The 19,443-nt window shown below is 38.1% G+C and overlaps 1 protein-coding gene and 1 long non-coding RNA gene across 3 annotated transcripts; both read right to left on the minus strand.

Annotated features, from left to right (window-relative positions):
- Positions 1-6,570: 6,570 nt before the first annotated feature.
- On the minus strand, positions 6,571-8,270 carry LOC111429444 (L-lactate dehydrogenase-like). Of its 2 annotated transcripts, none has more exons than XM_071198507.1 (5): positions 7,696-8,270; positions 7,513-7,633; positions 7,107-7,454; positions 6,882-7,046; positions 6,571-6,753 (listed from the first exon to the last, which is right to left on the minus strand). In XM_071198507.1, exons 1-5 carry the CDS (start codon positions 8,131-8,133, stop codon positions 6,695-6,697), a joined length of 1,131 nt encoding a protein of 376 aa, XP_071054608.1. In that variant the 5' UTR covers positions 8,134-8,270; the 3' UTR covers positions 6,571-6,694. The 2 variants fall into 2 exon arrangements, with proteins under 2 accessions (XP_071054608.1, XP_022921120.1); XM_023065352.2 differs by having other exon boundaries at positions 6,805-7,046; positions 7,696-8,269.
- Positions 8,271-11,090: 2,820 nt separating this feature from the next.
- Positions 11,091-12,280, minus strand: LOC111429443 (uncharacterized). The gene is made up of 4 exons (XR_011641831.1): positions 12,193-12,280; positions 11,995-12,153; positions 11,836-11,910; positions 11,091-11,504 (listed from the first exon to the last, which is right to left on the minus strand). It is a non-coding gene; the product is annotated as an uncharacterized lncRNA (long non-coding RNA).
- Between the last annotated feature and the right edge of the window lie 7,163 nt (positions 12,281-19,443).

The following is a 19,443-nucleotide window of genomic DNA, read 5'->3' on the forward strand; positions in this document are numbered from 1 at the left end:
TAGAATAAGTTAATTAGGACGGAGAAAGTTTTTTAGAAAAGAATGCAACAGATTGTGTACAATTATCAATGGTTTGGGAAAGTACCGCACCAATGGCTGCAGATGAAGCACCAGTGGTTAATGATAACTTCGATGAAGGTGAAGGATGGACAAGAGCAGTTGTTTGTCCTAAAAGTTTAAAAGGTTTAGCAGTTAAAAACGAATGTTCATGTTCTTTTGACCAATTATCTATGTTTTTGACCATTTTTGTGTAAAGTGTTTGAAAAAGTATACAAACAACCAAGAATCTGAGAAAAATTAGGTAGGAAACGATGATAAAAATTTATCATACCCAAAAATCTTTGTCTTTTTGGTCTTGGGAAATCATTGATCACTTATATTCTATTTTGTGAAGGACGTGTTCCTGGACTGTTCTAACTGAGGAAGTCAATTGATTGTACACCAAAATATAAATGTGACATATGTGTATCTTCATCTTTACTCCCAATAAGAATATCATCTAAATACACGAAAATAAAATTTAAACCTCTAGTAACTTCATTAATAAAGCGCTGGAAAGTTTGTACTGCATTTCTGAGGCCAAAAGGCATTCTAGTGAACTCAAAGAGACCGAATAGGGTTGTGATAGTGGTCTTAAAAATCTCTTCTTCTGCTGAATTTGATGATAAGCTCGAACTAAAACAACTTTTGAAAAAATCTTAGAACCGTGTATATTTAAATTAAAATTTTGTATGTGTGGTAGCGGATTACGATGCGGAACAGTTATTAAATTTAACTGTCGATAATCACCGCATGGACACCAATCTTCACAGTCTAGGTATGTATAGGAGAACCATTTGCAGCTGAAAGAGAGATTCTAGAAGATCTTTCCTTAATTGGGAAAAAATGTGCGAGGTATAACTGAAATGTCAGCTTTTGTGTCTATTAAGAAATGTATGTAAGTGATTTTGATTATCGAAAATACAAAGACGCCAACTTATTTGATTAATTGATTTCTTTTTATTATTATCTCCTAAATGAGTATCTATTGAAACTTTTACTCATTTTTTTTTGACTCTGATTTAGAAGGTGATTTTGATCTATTACTGGCAGGATTCTAAAACTTACACCATGATCCTTCATAATTAAAAGCTTATTTGCCAAACCGTGCGTGATATGAACAGATTGATGAAAAGCGACCACGTGAGTGTGAACGATGACAAAAACCAGAATAATTCTCATTCTGGTTATGATGATATGTGCAATGAGAACAGCATTGCAAAGAATTAAAATTATGTAATTGTTTTTGTAAAGAATAGATTGCTTAAGCCTCACGTCACAGAGATGGTTGTAGCTTATATCGACTCCAAACAATTTCCTTGCTAACCACAGTTGCTATCGATAAATCGCCATAAGTGTCATTCAGTGTTTTCGTGTTTTGTGTGATAAAATAAGACTTCATTTGGATATATTGTTGAAGAAACTTGCTAATTAAGAAATTTTTATTCGTTTTCGCCCAGGTGAGTTAATTTAATGCAATAAATTCTGCTTGAAGACTTTTTGAGGTTATGTTTCTAATTGTTTTTGGTGTTTATTTTTTGTTAATCTACTAGTTATGATTTTTCTAGTTTAATTAAATTAATTTTTAAGCTTCTAGCACTGCTTTAGAATGGGAGTGTGCTTTGTTCCGGACTGTAAACATTACAGTTCAAGCATACATTCAAGTTTTTTCGGTTCACAAAAAACTAGGCTGAGAGGAATAGATGGATTTCTCTCATACGGTAAAAGAATGATAATATTCAGTTTTCAAAGATTTAAGTTTTAAATTTATTTATGTACAGGAGAAAAGATGTGTTTTCTTGCAGAAAGTCCATTAGCCAAGAAGTTTTTTTTAGGAGGTGAATCGTAAAAAAGATCGATAATTTTGGGGATAATCTTTTAACAGAGCCACTGCCAGTACCTTCAACCGAGCTACTGCCAGGGTCTTCAAAACGAGATCAAGAAGCGACCCGGATAAAACTTGATGTTTCACTCCTAAGTTCCATCATATGCTTCTCAAGATGCTGGGAATTATTTTGTAAGGCAAGAGGTGACTAAATTAACCAAAAAGCTGAAAAAGATATCAACACGGTTCAGCTATGAAATTGTGAAGAAAAATGATGGTCATTTAATAGTGTATACCGGCATTCCAACCAATGAGTTGTTTATGGTTCTTTTTGAACTAATGGACAGCATAAAATTAAAATATTATGCTGTATGGAATGTTCAAATCATTCCTAAAATTAAATTAAAACTTCGTTTTTTGCACTTTAAAATTAACTTAATTTTTGAAAATTAACTTTGACAACGAACTCCATGACACATCACGTTTCTAAACTATTTTAATCCTCTTCAATCATACTTAATAAATATCATCTATATAGTTTAACAATAGAAATAAACAAGGATTTACCAAATGAATCAAATTAAAGTATATTTTTGTAACAAATTGACGTAACTCTCCTGAAGATGCTATGTAAATATAGCGAAACCGGTTGAGAAAACAATAAATAAAATCCATTAATGTGCAAAAAACGAAGTTTTAATTTATACACATAAAATGGAAAGAAAATCACCTAAAAATATTCCTAAAATTGATCAACTACTTATGACATTAATGAAGTTGAGGCTCAATCTCCCACATGAAGATTTGAGTATTAGATTCAGTTGCAGTACAGCTACAGTGATCAATATTATAATGACGTGGATCTATGCTCTACATGAAGTTGTTTTCAAGAATTTAATGAGAACAATACCATCTAGACAACGGAATTAGACCTGTCTCCCTATTACTTTCAAAAATTTTAAAAATTGCAGGAGAATTTTGGATTGCACCGAAATTTATTCTGCAGTTCCAGTAAGCATGACAAATCAGAAATTGACCTATAGTTCGTACAAACACCGAAACACATGGAAAACCTTTGTCATGAAAAGTCTTATTTTATCACACAAAACACGAAAACGTGTTCGGCAATCTACGCTTCCAGAGTTTGATTAGCTAATCTCGACTTACTTCTTGTAATAAAACAAAAGGCCAAAAATTGAAGAACAATGGAGTCTTTTATCAAACAATTACTTCTTGTGAACCACCAGCAGAAGCCAACATACTTCTAAAAGAATCAGACGCTTTTTGCGTCCCCATCTCAGAACCTAGTCTATCAATTAATGTTTGTTTCAGAAAATAATACATTTCATTTTCAGGGAGACTGCTAAATTTACAATAACTAGATTATATATATTTTGATTTATCATTCTAGAAATGGCGAATTGTGTCTCGACTTGAGCGAACCAAATTTCTAGTTTGTTGACCCAGAAAGGAGATAATTTCACATGTGAAAAATTGTCTATTGAGTTGTCACCAGTAGATTAATCGTCTTGCTGTATTTTAAATAAATGAACGTGAAAAAGATATTAAGTTTTTAAAAATACTGAATTTTGAAACGATACCTTCGGTTCTAATTCCATGACAGAAAAAATAACGTGACTACTCACCAACAGCGTGTATACAAAGAAAAACAGTAGGATGAAAACAAAATAAAAAAATGGTAATCTTGAGCAATTTCTCTAACCAAACGATGGAAGGGCTGACTAATCAGAAGTTCGGTTTTATTCTGGTAGCGACGAATTTCTAGAAAAGTTTCCGTTCCAGGTTTTCTTTTTGCTTTTCTTTGTACCTTTATTTGCAACTTGCTTATGTGGTGCTCTAACTCTCAGAGATTTCAGAGTATCAGAAAATAATTGAAAATAATTCGTATGAAACTTCGTGTTACCAATTTATCGAAGGATTTAGAGAGTACAACAATTATGAATTGGAGAACTTTTGTAATGTCCCAAAACAAATGTGTACATCAATATATAATAATATTTACATAGCTACTATTTACATGGTTACAATTTAATGTTAAGCTTGGCTATGGTACCGCCACTGTACCAAATTTCGTTGAAGTTTTCAAGTATTCTGATTAGTTAACACAACATCATATATTGTGAAATATATATAATAAAAAATATATAATATTATTAACTGCCGATTAAGTCAACATAACGGTAACCTATCACTATGTTAGTGGAGCTGAATAAAAGCTGTTATACACCCAACGACCCGTGCTATTATTATTATTATTGCTGCCGGGCTGAGGAGAGCGGCCCCTCTCGTTAACGCGACCTATAAGATCTATTGTAACTTTAGCCCTCCAAAGGTTTAGGGCAAATGTAGGTCCTTGATGAACCTTAGTATTGTCCTGAGGTCTTGAACCTTTATGTCGGTAGGTAACAGGGGAGTTTTACCGAAAATGTTGTGTCTTAGACGGCCTTTGGCGACGCAATTGCACAGTATATGTTCAGCAGTTTCTGACTCGTCGTTGCATAGTCGACAAGTTTGATCCTCAGCTTGTCCAATGTGGAAGAGGTGGTATTTTAGGGGCGCATGGCCGGTCAGGTAGCCTGAGAGCGTTCTTAGATCCCCTTTGCTGAGGCATAAAACCTCTCTGGTTTTGGTTTGCGACGGAGTTATCATATTCTTCGCTTGTCTGTGACCTGGAAGTTCTTTCCAGCGTAAGGCTATCTTTGAAACCTCCCAGTTGTTGATTATTTGTTTTAGGTGGCTTTTTTGTAGTCCACAACCAGGTTGGGATCCAATGAAGGGCATGTTCGCTGCCTCTTTGACCAGCTTGTCCGCCTCCTCATTGCCCTCAATGTTGCTGTGACCTGGAACCTACCATAGGGTAACATCATTGCCCCTAGCGAGTTCTCTCAGGTTGCTGGTACACTCTCTGATCAGTGCGGAGTCACACGTGTAGGCCTGAATTGCCTTTAAGGCTGCCCGACTGTCTGTGAAAATGTTTATAGATGCACCTTTTTGTCCCTTCTGTAGGTTCAAAGCGGTGCAGAAGTTTATAGCAAGAACTTCTGCTTGGAAAATTGTTATGTCCGAACTGAGGGGCAATTTGATGTGGCTATTTGGTCCACTGATGCCCATGCCTACTCCGGATCTAACTGTCTTTGAAGCATTGGTGTACCAGGCTAGGGCTCCTCTTTTTAGTTGAGGCCCTCCCTTCGCCCAATCATCCCTGCTTCTAAATATGACCTTATACGGCTGGTTGAAATTGTATTCTGTCGGTATAAGGTCCGTTTTAATTTCAATCAGGTAATTTAGACATAGGTCCTTGACGATCTCGAGGTGTCCTCTGATGTTACCCTGCATCAACTTGAGTGAAGAAACTGTTTTCAATGATAAGGCACTTAAGGCTGCCTCCTTTTGTATACGACCCGTGCTAAATTCATTTATTTTATATTAATTCTAGAAATTATTCCCTTTAGATATTTTGCGGATACACGAAAAGCGTTTCGCTCTGTTGGGGAGAATTTTTGAACAACGACTATTGTTACTCCACTGCAACCACTATTATTCCGTAGGGATTGTCTCATCCAGTATTTATTATTGACAGAACGAGAAAAATCAAGTAATCAACTACATCTACCCGGCTCTGCGCTAATCAGGATAATCATCAGTGTAAAAACAATCAAATATCGAATACATTGCCATTAAAGATTTTAGTTATAGAGTCAGAGACTGTCGAACATATACTGTGTGAATGCATCGCCAGAGAAATGCGACGTCTTTGGAAGGCTTAAGTTACAATAATAATACACGTAATACTTAATGTTACATATAGCAAAAATAAGCTGTTCACTACAGAAATGGAAAGCAGTAATTGAAGTTGATGTGAATGCGCTCCTAAATGTGTTTATGTTTTATTTTTAGTTTTGACTAAAGTATTTCTGTAAATATTTATATTGATGTTTCATATTTGGTACTTGTTTGTTTTTATATTTCAAAAAATAATACAATTTTATTCTAAAAAAGTTTGTCATAAACATAAATCTTCCGATTCTTGCTCTCTTATTAAATGACACACATTCCGATTTAAAATCTACTTAAAACGTAGAAATCCTTCAAAATCTCTAGTTCAATTTCATTATTATTTATAAGGTATCCTATTGATTTTCTGAAGTGTACCAATATCAGTACGAAGGTTTCACGGTCGGTGTTAATTAAACTAAAACTAGTACTAACACTTGCACTATCACTAGAACAAATACTAGACCTAGAACTAGAAACTTTCGGGTTAAGCCGTGCGTCTTTTGAAAAAGTATTTGTCCTAATCAAGATCGTACGCGCCACAGCAGAGTCGGTATGGTGCTTCACCTTGAGGAAGGTTGAAATTACTTTCTTCTCTCTACATTTTCGTAGGGGGGGCCAAGTTACTTAATAGCTTGCGTTCTCTAATCCGTAAGTTGTCAAAATCCTTGATTTGTTGTTAATATCCTCCCCATAAAGATTGATAATATAAGCGCACATGAAACGCTGGCTAAGAGGACGAAACTTTATCTCAGATGAAGGTATTGGAAAATTAGTGATACGCTACAACAAATGTCTTAAAATGACCTTGAAAAAGAATAGCCCTCGCATTACCTGCTGATAAAGTCAACATATCGGTAATCAATAATAATTGGAGCTAAATAAAAACTGTTATATACCTAACGACCCACAGTGTTAAAATTCATTTATTTTATATTAATTCTAGAAATTATTCCCTTTAGATATTTTGCGGATACACGAAGAGCGTTTCGTTCCATTGGGGAGAGTTTTTGAACAACGACTTTTGTTACTCCACTACAACCAAGCACGACCGGTAACGAAAGATACACATCCTCTTTTATTCCGTGGTATCCCTAGAAAAGAAAAAGATGAAGGTAAGAAATTGGTAAAAAAGCTACTTGTACCTTCATCAAAATGGACACCGCGTCCACATGAGCAACATTGCTTAGCAGAGCTTTGGTTATTGAAGAAACTGCCATACCTACAGACCAACAAGTATTTCCCTTTAATTTTGTCACTTCATTTGCACCTTCTATAACTTTTTTATGAACCAAACCCCAATGTTCAGGATCTGATTTCGTTCCTATTCTCGGATTTAAATCTATTAAACGAACGCCGGCTACATTTACACCAGACCAAACAGCAACTAATTAGTCAAAAGTAAAGATAGCGTCGATATCAACATAAAAAATAGTAATATTTTTACCACTCGTTCTTCCATGTTCTCCAATAATCCAACCATGACAACTAGCGATTGAGACTCCTATTTTTTTAGATAATAAGAATCGGAACCTTGATGAATCTAAACTAGTTCCTGAACCAATAACTCTTTCTGGTGGTAATCCACTCAATTTCCACGCAATATACGTCATAATATCCACAGGATCAGTGACTATTACTAAAATAGTATCTGGTGACTGTTTTACTAAAGGTGGTATAATGGTTTTCATGAGCTGAACATTTCTATGCATGAAATCTAATTGAGGTTCTCCCCTTCTTGGTTTAACACCAGTAGTTACTATACAAATTTTTGATCCAAATGAGCAATCAAAATCTAGCAAACAATATTTCAGAAAAGAACTGAAAAATTATTAGTAAAATATTCTAATTACCTGTACTTCCCCTGATGTTCACATTAGTTAGAAAACCTGAACCATATTGCAGATCTAAAACTTCTCCATAAAGTCTTTCACTTGATATCGAATCGACTATACAAACATCATTGGAAATACTCTAAAAATAAAACGTGAAAATAACATCAACTATTATTGTTTCTTTCTTAAGGAAAGTCTTACTTGAGAAGCTATACTAAAAGCTGTAGATAGACCAACCATACCAGCTCCAACAATAGTAACTTTATTTTTACTTTGAGGTAAGGGCTCCTTCACAAGTATCACTTTTCCTGGAGAACTTTTCCTCTCCAGTCTTTTTCGTATGATTGTTTTAAAAATCGGGATTTTAAAATAGGGACCAATTTCAGTTATTTTAACAGGATACTTCCATTGGATTCCATCGGCACTAATTCTTTTATGTCTCCAAACAGAAAACCCACCTTTAGGAAAATCGTTGACGAAACGACTACAAACCCTTAAGGTTCTCTTGTGAATTCGATAAGTTTGAAGGTTTCTGTGGTCGCCATTATTCTCATTAGAGCTAAAACATTCCGGATAAAATTTGACTATTTTTTGTTTAAACAAATGGAATCCCATTGATTTGTGAATTAAATGAGCCATTTTTTATAAACACAAAAATGATTGATAATAAGACCAAATTTAAGTTATAAAATATACACAAAATCACCCTACACTTCAAAATCTGACATAATGTAATATGTCACTCAAAATAAGCCTACAGTAAAATTAATGACTCTTCTCAAATTTTTATTCACTATTGGTTTTAGTACAAAATATTAGCAGATTTTGACAATAACGCACGTTATCTAATGTTAACTCCAAATGATGAGGGAAGTGATAAAAAGAGTGGCAAAATTATGTTGGTATACTCAAAAACTCACTTCTTTTAAGTTAATAGATATCTCAACAACCGTAGAATAAACAAAATGTGGTAAAGTTTCTCGTAGTCATTCAAAATGTTTACGTAATAGCAGTATGATTTAAAAAATATTGCGAGTTAAATGGTCCAACCCGATTTTCGAGGTTTTCTAATTCGTCAAAATCTCAACAGGCCGGCATTCTTTCGCACAGTCTTAAAAATTTCTTAGGAATCTGTGTTAAATTTATAATTATCTGAAGGAGCCTTAAGGTATCCTATCATGTAAGATATGATGTACAGCTCTGTTCAGATTTAATGCGAATCGTCCGCTGTTAGCTGCGACATGACGCTGGTACTGAAAGAAGACGGAGACATTTTTTGTTTCTATTCAATTCGATTTCTGAGACTAAAGGAAGTTACCCTCTTCCTTAACCCAGGTAAAACCGTCCCAGTTTGAAGTGGGCCGAAGAATGGATCACCCTTTTTTTAAATGTGTTAATTTTATTTTATTTTAAATCTTTTTTGATACTTTTAAGAACAACAAATACACGACTTTTTATAATATGTTCCTCTAATAAATGATTAATAAATAAAACGTCAGATAAAAATCTCAGTAATATAATTAATATAATATAAAACTTATAAATAAAGCTTTATGAAACTCTCCTTCAAATTTTAAATAGAATTATTCAATATCCTGTTCCTGTGTTCCTGGTCAACGAGAGTCAGGTTTGACTACGAGGCAAGCAATTATTGCACTTCATCAAGAAGGAATAGATAAACGGGAAATTGCCGAACGTGTAGGCTTTTCATTAAGATTTGAAGAAATCTGGAATGTCGGCCTTACAACATCTAGATCAGGCCGAAGACTTATTCTTAATAATGCTCAACGAAGGAGAATTGCTGAATACGTCACCGCCAATCCATTTACAACGTCCACAACTATCAAGGATTTAATTCGATTGAATACATTCAAGTGCTGGAGGATGTTTTAATACCATCAGTAAGAACCTTGTATCCGGAAGGGATCATCACAATTGTCCAAGACATTCACCCGTGTATTCTTCAAGAATTGTTCATGATTGGTTTGACGATCATAATGAGGTTGGGCGAATACCCTGGCCAGCGCGGTCACCTGATCTTAACCCAATCGAAAATCTATGGGCTTTGGTAAAAAAATAGTTTAATAAAAATGCCAACTTTCCGATTCGCAACGTGGATAATCTGAATTGTTTCACGGCAAGGATATATGCGAAAGAGTAGTAAATTCGATGTCCACCAGATTGCAATGTTGCTTAGAGAATAATGGGTATTATACAAAATACTGATAATATTTGATGGTATACTGGACCTTATAAAATTCTCCCCAATTAGATTATTATAATATTTATTATATTTTATACGTATAATAATATATTTTTTGTTATATAGGAGTATTATATTTTATTATATTGATTTTTGATTTTATTATATTAAAATGGCAATGGTTTGCGATATATTTCAATATATAGTTTATGTATGTATAATTTACTATCAATATATAATTTTCATTTCTTATGAGGTTCGACTTATCGTTCCACTGTATTACCAAAGTAATACAGTAATTATTAGTAATTATTTTCATTTACTACAGGAATTGTGTAAAGTAAATGGATTGCTTATACTTATTTATTTTCTTAATTTTTCTTTGTGATTCAGTCATCTTGGCCATAAATCACATCACCCCGCTTGCCTGTTCGGAACTTTTACAACACTACAGAGCAGGTAAAACCTGGATTGAATGCCTCGTGAACATAGGTCATTTCTAGTACAATTTTATGCCTCTACGTGCGGCTTTTTTTCACATTATATCTGAACAGAACTGTACAAGATCCGAAGAATACCTTAGCAAAGGTTGTTACACCCAAGGACAGTACACTACAACCCAAAGCGCTTGTGTATTGTGTTTCGCTAATGTTGTAAAGAATAAGAGAGCGATCCTTTTTACGTTTTGGAACTAATGCTTCTACCCACAGAGTATACAGAGGCCAAACTCCGGCTAATAAAAGTGGCACGCCTATCTATCCTTGTTTAACTAATGAAAACTTCGTGTGGTACTTTTCCCTCACATAAACTGAATCGATGTAGATGGCGGTAGTGTAGTGGATCGATAAATACGAGCGGGAATTTGAATGCTCGTTTGAATATAAATCTCATTACTCTTTAAAATTTTTTTTAATAAGAAGTTTCAAAATATCAAAAATTTTCATCTCAAAACTTGAACAAGTGATGCAGTGATGAGTAAGATGAAAACAGTGATTTTTTTGAACTTGTTATTAAAAAAAAACTAATAAAATATTATTAAATAAAAATGTAAACTTCAGAAGAACAAATCTATGTATATTTATAGACAAATATTTACTTTTAATCGTTTTCATGCTCATGGGGGCGTTTTTGTACAATGGTAAAGCATGTGCTTCAAGGCTAGAGGAAAACCCATGAAAAACTCTAGCATACCATAAGTCAAATAAATTTCTAGACAAATTTAGGAATACAAATTGCAGTTGCAAACAACAGATTTAAGACAGCCAGAATACAAAAATTCTACAAAGCGACTAAAATTAAAAGTATTACAGCGAAAACGAGCAGTATAGACAGAATTAATGATAAAATGTTGTTTTACTTATAAAGTAATTATTGTTTTCAAATTAAGAATATTAAGAATATTTCAGCGACCAGAATAAATTATAACATAGCGACCAAGACGAGAATTAAAACAAAGCGAAAAGGAACAACAATATTTCAATGAGTAGAAGAAAGTAACAGAGCGACCAAGACAAGAATTAAAACAAAACAAAAAGGAACCAAATTAAGTCTTGAATGTCATTTGTAGTTAATACTTCTTCAGGCAGACACATTCTGGTGTGCTTAACATATCTCTCAGTGGTTCTAATGTGGTTTTATTTTCATAATTCTTTTTAAGTCTCCGAATCTGTTTCTCTTTGTTCTTTAAAATTCGTCGCAGTGATTTTTCTTTGATTGTTGCACTAGACTGGTTCTTCTTAAATACTGACTCTGTTGTTGTATTTGTAGCGGAGGAAGGAATGGCAGCGTCTTTTGTTATATTTAACTCCTATAAATATACAAAGTGTTATTTTATACACAAATCCGGTCGTTTTTGTTGATAATTTTACAGTGTTCATGATTTTATTTACTTATATATATATTTTTTTGGTTTGTTGCACTTTCGTTGCATCATCAACAAACATATTACATTATTATTATTATTAAATACCCACCTACATTACAAAGTAAAAAAAACTGTTTGAGTAAAAAGTGATAATGTATTAAAAAATAATAATAACCAGCACAGAAATTAATTAATATTTGTTTCTGACAGCTCTCAGTATAATATGGTATCCTATCAATGTTACTGATAAAGTGAAAATAAAAGTAAAACTTACTATGACAGAACCCGTTAAATTATCTTGCTCCAATTCAGGCTGTCTAAGCGATTCACTCATTACAATGTGTGCTTCCTGAATAAAGAAAATGTCATTAGAACTGGAAATATAATTCTAAAAGTAAATGGAAGCAATTAGAAGTAAGAAATTAGAATTTACATTCATGATCACTCTTAAAGGCTTTGCATCTCTTTTTAAGATCAAGGGGGTTTTATTCAACATAAAGCTTCCATTGTAAAATGATTGTTGCAAATTCTCATTCGTCTAGAATATGTGTTTTCTACTGGTACACCAAGACACTCATTCCATGATCGCTGTCTAAAATATCAAAGAAAAAACTTAAATTTATAAATTTACTTATTGATATTTAATGGAAAAGAAAATAATTTAACCACTTCCTCTACCGAACGTCCGCAAATGTAGCAATTCCTATCCATTACAACTAAATTCTGCTATAAAACTCTACTAGGCCTTAAAAATAAACTAATTCTAAGATAACGAACTATGGCAATAAACTACATTACATTACATTACATAGAATACATATCGGGTAGGCGGACCAACCAACCTTGCACCGCGACCCTAAGGATCTATTGTACCCCGATAGATATCGTTATCAAATTTCACCGTGCAGTCCAATGCTCTTAACGAACATTAATACCTTGCTCGGCGAAAGGTCATTCAGATCTTTTGAGGAGATAAATTGCGACCCATAAATCGAGAATCTGATACGGTTAACGGCAGGGCAGTGGCATAAAACATGCTCAACCGTCTCTGCTTCCTCCGCACATAGTCGGCATTCAACATCGTCGGCTAAACCCAACAAGTTGAGGTGTGCTTTTAATCGGCAGTGCCCAGTAAAAACACCCATTAGAACTTTTATGCTACTACGGGCAAGTCCTAAAATATTCCCGGGTTTGACAGTGGCGATGTTAATAAACACCTTAGCATGTCTCATTCCAGGAGAACTGGTCCACAGTAGGCGAAGTCTCTCTTCAGCCCACAGTCCAATCCTATATTTGGCCATCGCAAATGATACACCAACTGCTGGTTCCGGTCCCACAAACGCTTCAGCGCTGCCATCTCGTGCTAGCTTATCTGCCGCTTCATTGCCAGCAACCCCAGAGTGACCCGGGACCCAGATCAGAGAGACTCTCTTATCACAACTCAGTGTGTTTAATGTTCTCTTACAATCATTAACCAGAGCCGACACCGTTTTCACGGCTTGCAGCGCCTGGAGAGCGGCTTGACTGTCTGAGAAAATTCGTACTGTCATGTTCTTCACCCCTCTTTCAAGAAGGATTTTAGTACCCATGTCAATAGCAAATACTTCCGCCTGGAATACAGTACAGTACGTACCCAGGCTGTAGGCTTGCTTAGTTCGAGGTGTCTGGCAGTATACTCCTGCTCCTACCCCTTCAGGCGAAATGTCTGCCTGAACCAGAGAATTTTCATTTTCGATCCAGGACTGCTGCTCAGGCACTGATAGTGATACCGCCAAATCTGACGGCATTGATAGCACAGTATCAGTGCTTATAATGTCTTCCGCAGCCCATTGGTAGGACATGTCGGAACAGTTTTGAGCATATTGCTTAAATCTGTAAATGGTTGTTCTAGCCACTTTCTCTATATGCAAATGCAGAGGAGATAGGCCAAGCAGAATCTCCATTGCTAGAGTTGGCGTTGTGCCTATCGCACCAGAGATTGCCAATCCAGCTACTCGTTGAATTCGTGAAAGTTTACTGATAACTAACGTCTGTCGGACTTTCCTATACCAGGCTGCTGCTCCGTATGTGATCGTAGGTCTAACCACAGTCACATAGAGCCAGTACAGTCTTTCAGGGGTAAGACCCCAATTTTTTCCACAAAGACTGCGACAAGTCCACAAGGATATTCTAGCTTTGTGCAAAACTCCCTGCAAATGTCCATTCCATGACAGGGTTTTGTCTAGGATTACTCCTAGATATTTGACTTCCTTTGAGAAAGGAATTTCTTCAGCTTGGATAGTTGGGCGGATTAGTCCATCCAACTTTCGCTTCCTGGTGAAGGGCACAACAATTGTCTTTTGCGGGTTTATTGAGAGGTTCTCTCCCTTACACCAAGCGCTATAGTTGCTTCCACTCCCCTGTCAAGGGCAGCTCTTTCAAGAGATTGTGGTATTGCGTTGTTGAACGCTCCCTCTATATCCAGAAACGCACAAACCAAGATTTCTTTATCCTGCAGCGTCCTGGATACTCTACCAACTAAGTTGTGAAGAGCCAATTCTGCTGATTTTCCCGCTTGATAAGCATACTGGTGGTGACTCAGTGGACCAGATACCAATGGCACCGTACGGATATACCGTTCCAGAACTTTTTCAAGGGTTTTTAGTAGAAATGACGTTAGGCTGATGGGTCAAAAGGCATTAGAAGTAGGGACCGAACGGCCCGCTTTGGGTATGTAAGATACCCGTACCTTAGTCCATTCTGCCGGCACATATTTCTAGGCGACACTCGCTCTGAAAATTTTTACCAAAATTGGCAACAACAAAGACCTCCCCTGCTGTAACAAAGCAGGAAATATATTGTCTTCTCCAGGCGATTTGAACGGCTTAAACGTTTGAATTGCCTGGTCCACGGATGTGTAAGTGACGACTTTTCTAGCCACACTCCAATCCGTATTTGAGGGGCTTTGCCTTGCAGGAATAGCCCGCTGTGGCATTATCGGCCCTCATCATCAGGCTTCCTGGGAAGTGAGTCTGCATTAGAAGCTCCAACGAGGCTCCGCTAGAGTCCGTAAAACTACAGTCAGGCCGCCTAAGTGAGCCCAGGGGTAGTGCCGGATCTCTAGCGAGAATCTTGTGAATTCTTGCACTGCTGGGTGTGTCTTTCACTCCCTCACAGAACCTCCTCCAAGACTCTCTTTTTGCCTTACGTATGTTTTTGGTGTAATTCGTTAGAGCCTGTTTATATTTCTCCCATTCACCTAATGCCTTGGCCCGGTTGAAAAGCTTTCGGACCTCTCGTGCCCCGATTACTACTTTTCACCTTCAGTGGACTGCTACTGTGATATGCAGAGCGAATTGCCACAGAGATCTGCTCCGTGGCTATTTCAACCTGATCACAGTTCCTAACGGTTGCGATAACACTAGTTAGGTTATCTGCAAGGCAACTCTTAAACAGATCCCAATTAGTGCTACGGGGATTACGGTACGTACAGTCCGATTTCATCCCTAGATCAATTTTAAATTGAATATGTCTATGATCTGAACACGACGGTTCAGAGGATACCCTCCAGGAGGTTATCTCTGAACGTAATGTCAAGTACCTCTGCTCTATTTCTGGTAACAAAGGTTGGTTTGGCGCCTACATTATTAACAGTAAGCCCCTCCCCTAATAGGTAGTCAAAAAGTAACTCACCTCTTTCATTTGTGTTGGTGCTTGCCCACATTGTGTGGTGGGCATTGGCGTCACATCCAACAACAACTTGCAGGTTATTCCTCCGGCTGTAGGCAATTATGTCTCGCACAGCGGCCGGGGGAAGGTCATTTCCGTTCCGGGGAAGTATGCCGAGCAGATGACAATTTCTGTCCAGCCCTTCTCACCTCGGATTCTCAGAACCGCAGCCACACAATCGCGGTCGCTATGCTCTGAGATTAAGAAAGCATTAATGTTGGTCCTGATAAGTAAACAAGCTCTGGGTCTATCTCCTGAGCAAAGTAACTTACCGGATAAATTACCGAGTCCGCTGATGCGCCCGGTATTGGCGAGCCATGGTTCCTGAATGAGGGCAATATCAATTCGCTCACTCATCCAAGTTCTGCTAAGGACAGCCGTAGCCGCCCTAGCGTGCTGCAGGTTTACCTGTAAACAGTTAATAGACTTATCCACTGAGCTGAGTACAGTTTCCCCTACTTACCTCTCGCATGGGATGGAGCAGCCGTCCCGCCGGCCCCTCTCATTCCAGCGCGCCCTTCGCGCCTCGGGCAGGAGTCGAGGACTTTCCTCTTTCTCCACTCTCCCGTGGTGCAGCCCGTCGAGCACCTGCACGACGCCCCCTGCTGGACACCCCGGCACGTGCGGATATCCCACCTCGGCCGGGTTTCACACCTGGCGACCTTTCACGCGCTTGGCGCTTGTTGCCGCGGTAGCTGATGATGTCGACGGGGCGACTGTCACAGCCTCCGTCGTCTCGGTAGTAGGTGCGGGATTCTCCACTCCCTTTCCTTTCAGTCGGAACTGAATTCTTCCATATCCGAAGTACGGCCGCCAGCACAGTTCTTCAAGGGCGTTGCAAGACACTTCATCAACCGCGAAGGTCCACGTCTGCCCCGGTCCGGGTCTGGTGGTGTTCAGGACCGCCCACTCGGATGTTTGGAGTGAGTTGTTCATCACCTCCAATCGGGTTAATACCGTCTCTTTGGTGAGAGGAACATTAGCTTCATCGTCTGGGATATATGCTACACAGACGTGCGGCCTGGGATTATCTTTCCCCTCGACCGCCTTAATCTGGGCACCTTCCCATGGATGAAGGCTATTGGCTGTATTCACAAGCCAGTCCTTCGAGCAGGCATCCGCGCAGGTGACTAAAAGCCTTGCTCGGCCACTTGCTCGGGCGTCGACCCATCAGAGCGCGTCCTCTTGGCCAAAGGCTTAGAGGTCTCTGCGCTCTTTTCCGATGGAGTATTGATCTTTTCAATCACCTGCTTGAGGGCGGTCTCATAAGGCACCCCGCTCCCCATAAGCTTGCGCAGGTTCCTTCTAGCGGACCCTGGCAGCCGCAGGCGTTTTTGTTTAAGGGTGAGACTGTCTAGTGCCTTAACAGCCTACTCCTCATCTTCCTCCCCTTCAGAGTGCAGAAGAACCTGCTCCTCTTCCAGAGAGGGAGAACTTGACTTGGGTGCGGACGGTCCGGCTACCACAAGTGTAGATTGTGATGGAGGACTATCCTCCATCTTTTTGGTTTCCTTTTCAGGATCGAGGTTTATCCCCCCCTCGTCTAGGGTTTTACTAATACTGGGCGTCTCCATACTAATCCCACGAGTAGGGCAGAAAGGGTAGTCCATCGAGGCAGTGCTCCCATACCCCGATAAGCCTATTGAAACGGAAGGGCGGCAGGTCTCCAGAGTCCGCTTATTAGCAGCCATCACTTCCCGGATGACTAGACCGTCAGATGACAGCCTAAAGTGCTCTGCATAAGCTGTTCCACATTCACTTTGGGGTTTTTAATGAGGTTGTCTCCTCTTGACCCAGGCAATTAAGCCAAGATCCCCCGCATGCCCTGCCCGTGGAACAGGTCCACAAACAATAGGCATGCATGGTATAACGGTTTCGACTATATCAGTCGTCCCCGGCCACGTTTTTTTCCCGTGCAAGCCCTAAGCCACGCGACGACAGCCGGGCGGGAGGCCTGTTTATCTACTGGCAAGTCTAGATCCGACACTTTTGGTATGGTACAGGGGCACCTCGTGAAGGAGCAGTAAAAACTGCAGTGTCGGTCTTGATTCAGGTCATAAGACAAGAACCCTGAGTACGGCAAAACAAGTAGGACAAGCCTACCTAGGATTCACCGCACCCTCACCCCCGGTAATAAACTAATGAAAACTAAGTTATACAAACAAATAAACTACTAAACAAATTTATGTAATAATCACACGATAAACAGGCGAAACTACACAATAATTAAACAAGACACAGATAAAAGATTGATGAAGTAGATAAAAATTTTTAAATGGCTGAATAAGCAAGTCACGCAAGTTCTGATAGAACTGGACCAACTGGACCAAACTGGACGTAGCCTGGGATTTACAGATCTACGACTTGAAATACATGGCGCTATCTATTGCCTTCTTTAAACTCTACGAGTTTACGACTTAAAAATTTTGAAATAAACGGTGCTATCTATTGGTTTCTTTAAATACTACTGTAACGCGACCATTGCGCCATCTACATCGATTCAGTTTATGTGAGAGAGAAAGTACCATACGAAGTTTTCATTAGTTGAACAAGGATAGATAGGAGTGCCAATTTATTAGTCGGAGTCCGGCCTCTGTATACTCTGTGCTTCTACCCGACACCCCACCCGTGTTGCAGAAAGTTGCACCAGCTTGGCACTACAGATGGCGTTAGTACTCACACTAATAATAAAAAAACTTCGAAATCAAAATTTCTCTCCCGGTTTTTTATTACCGTTTTACTTACAAGACCCTTCTTAGCCAATATCAATAAATAATAAAAACATTACCATCCCAAACAGATTTAAACAATGTACACAAAAAAAATATCTTTAATTTATTTTCTTTTCTTAACTTTTTCCAACTTTAAATTATTGTTTTGAAAGTATAAAAATTTGAACTGATCGAAATAACAAAAAAAAATTTATCTAACCTTGGTTATTGCTAGTTTGAATCTTCTTCGTGGACACGTCAGTTTTTCATGTTTTCACGTTTTTGCGTCAAAAGTTATCCCCCTGAGAAATAACCTTGATGTGTTTCAGGCTCGTTTTTAATGGGCCACCCTGGACAGGATGTCCAAATTTCGATGGGTTTGCAGGGTATCTCAGTTATTATGAAAGATAGAAAGTTGCGACTTTCGCGAACCTGAGCTACTTTTTTGTAACTTACAATGGCGCAAACCAAATTTTCATAGCCCTCTTCGTTTTTGATATACAGGGAGTGTTTGAAATTTACAATTTTCAGACACATCCTCTATCTCGGCTATCCGTAAACGTAAAAACGGATAGCTCAGGTTCGCGAAAGCCGCAACTTTCTATCTTTCATAATAACTGAGATACCCTGCAAACCCTACGAAATTTGGTCATCTGTACATAACACACCATTACGTCCAACAACTTCCTCTGACACACCAACAGGACTTCGCGAAAAGGTTCGTAGGGACGATTCCCCGTCTCCGGAAGATTGATTTTGCTTCCAATAAGAAGGGTCCCTTCGGTCGAGATTCAACTCCAGAATGTCGCATTCGAAAGTCATAAAATATCCGGATAGTGTATCCCAGCGATTCCAAATTAGATTTAACTATGGACCCCTTAAAATCATTTGTGTTCGCCATGGACCCCTATACTAAATAAAAAATTAAACCCCTGGACAAATTAATAAACCGTTCGTTTTAGACATAAAGGATATGCAGGTGTGTAGGCAACTCTTGCAATCAGAAGGACGTGAGCAAACGACACACTTAAATGTATGTAAACATTTTTCTTGCAGAAGATGAAATAAGTATGGTGGTATCAGTTGTAAAGAGATGAGATAGTAGATTGCTGTGTAACATGATTTCTGGAAGCTAAAACTATACGCTTTGGAGATGATAGTGTAGCGCGTCCTAAATCTAAGGATGTTGGCGGATATCTGATTTCGCAATCCTTGCTCAGTAGTAACTTCGGTGACGTACACTATACTTTTTAAGTGACCCTAAAAATAAAAATCAAGAGGATTGAGGTTGGGCGATCAAGATGGCCACGCCAATGGGCTACCTTGACCTGACCATCTTCCGGGAAGCACCTTATCTAGATGTCACCGCATATATCGGATATCTATGAAACTAAAAATCTTTTACTACAATTTTTTTCACCTATTACCCATTATTTGTCTCGAGGAACAAATCCCCAAGTTTA

Source organism: Onthophagus taurus, chromosome 1 (assembly GCF_036711975.1).
Source record: "Onthophagus taurus isolate NC chromosome 1, IU_Otau_3.0, whole genome shotgun sequence".
In the NCBI taxonomy this organism is placed as follows: Eukaryota; Metazoa; Arthropoda; class Insecta; order Coleoptera; family Scarabaeidae; genus Onthophagus; species Onthophagus taurus.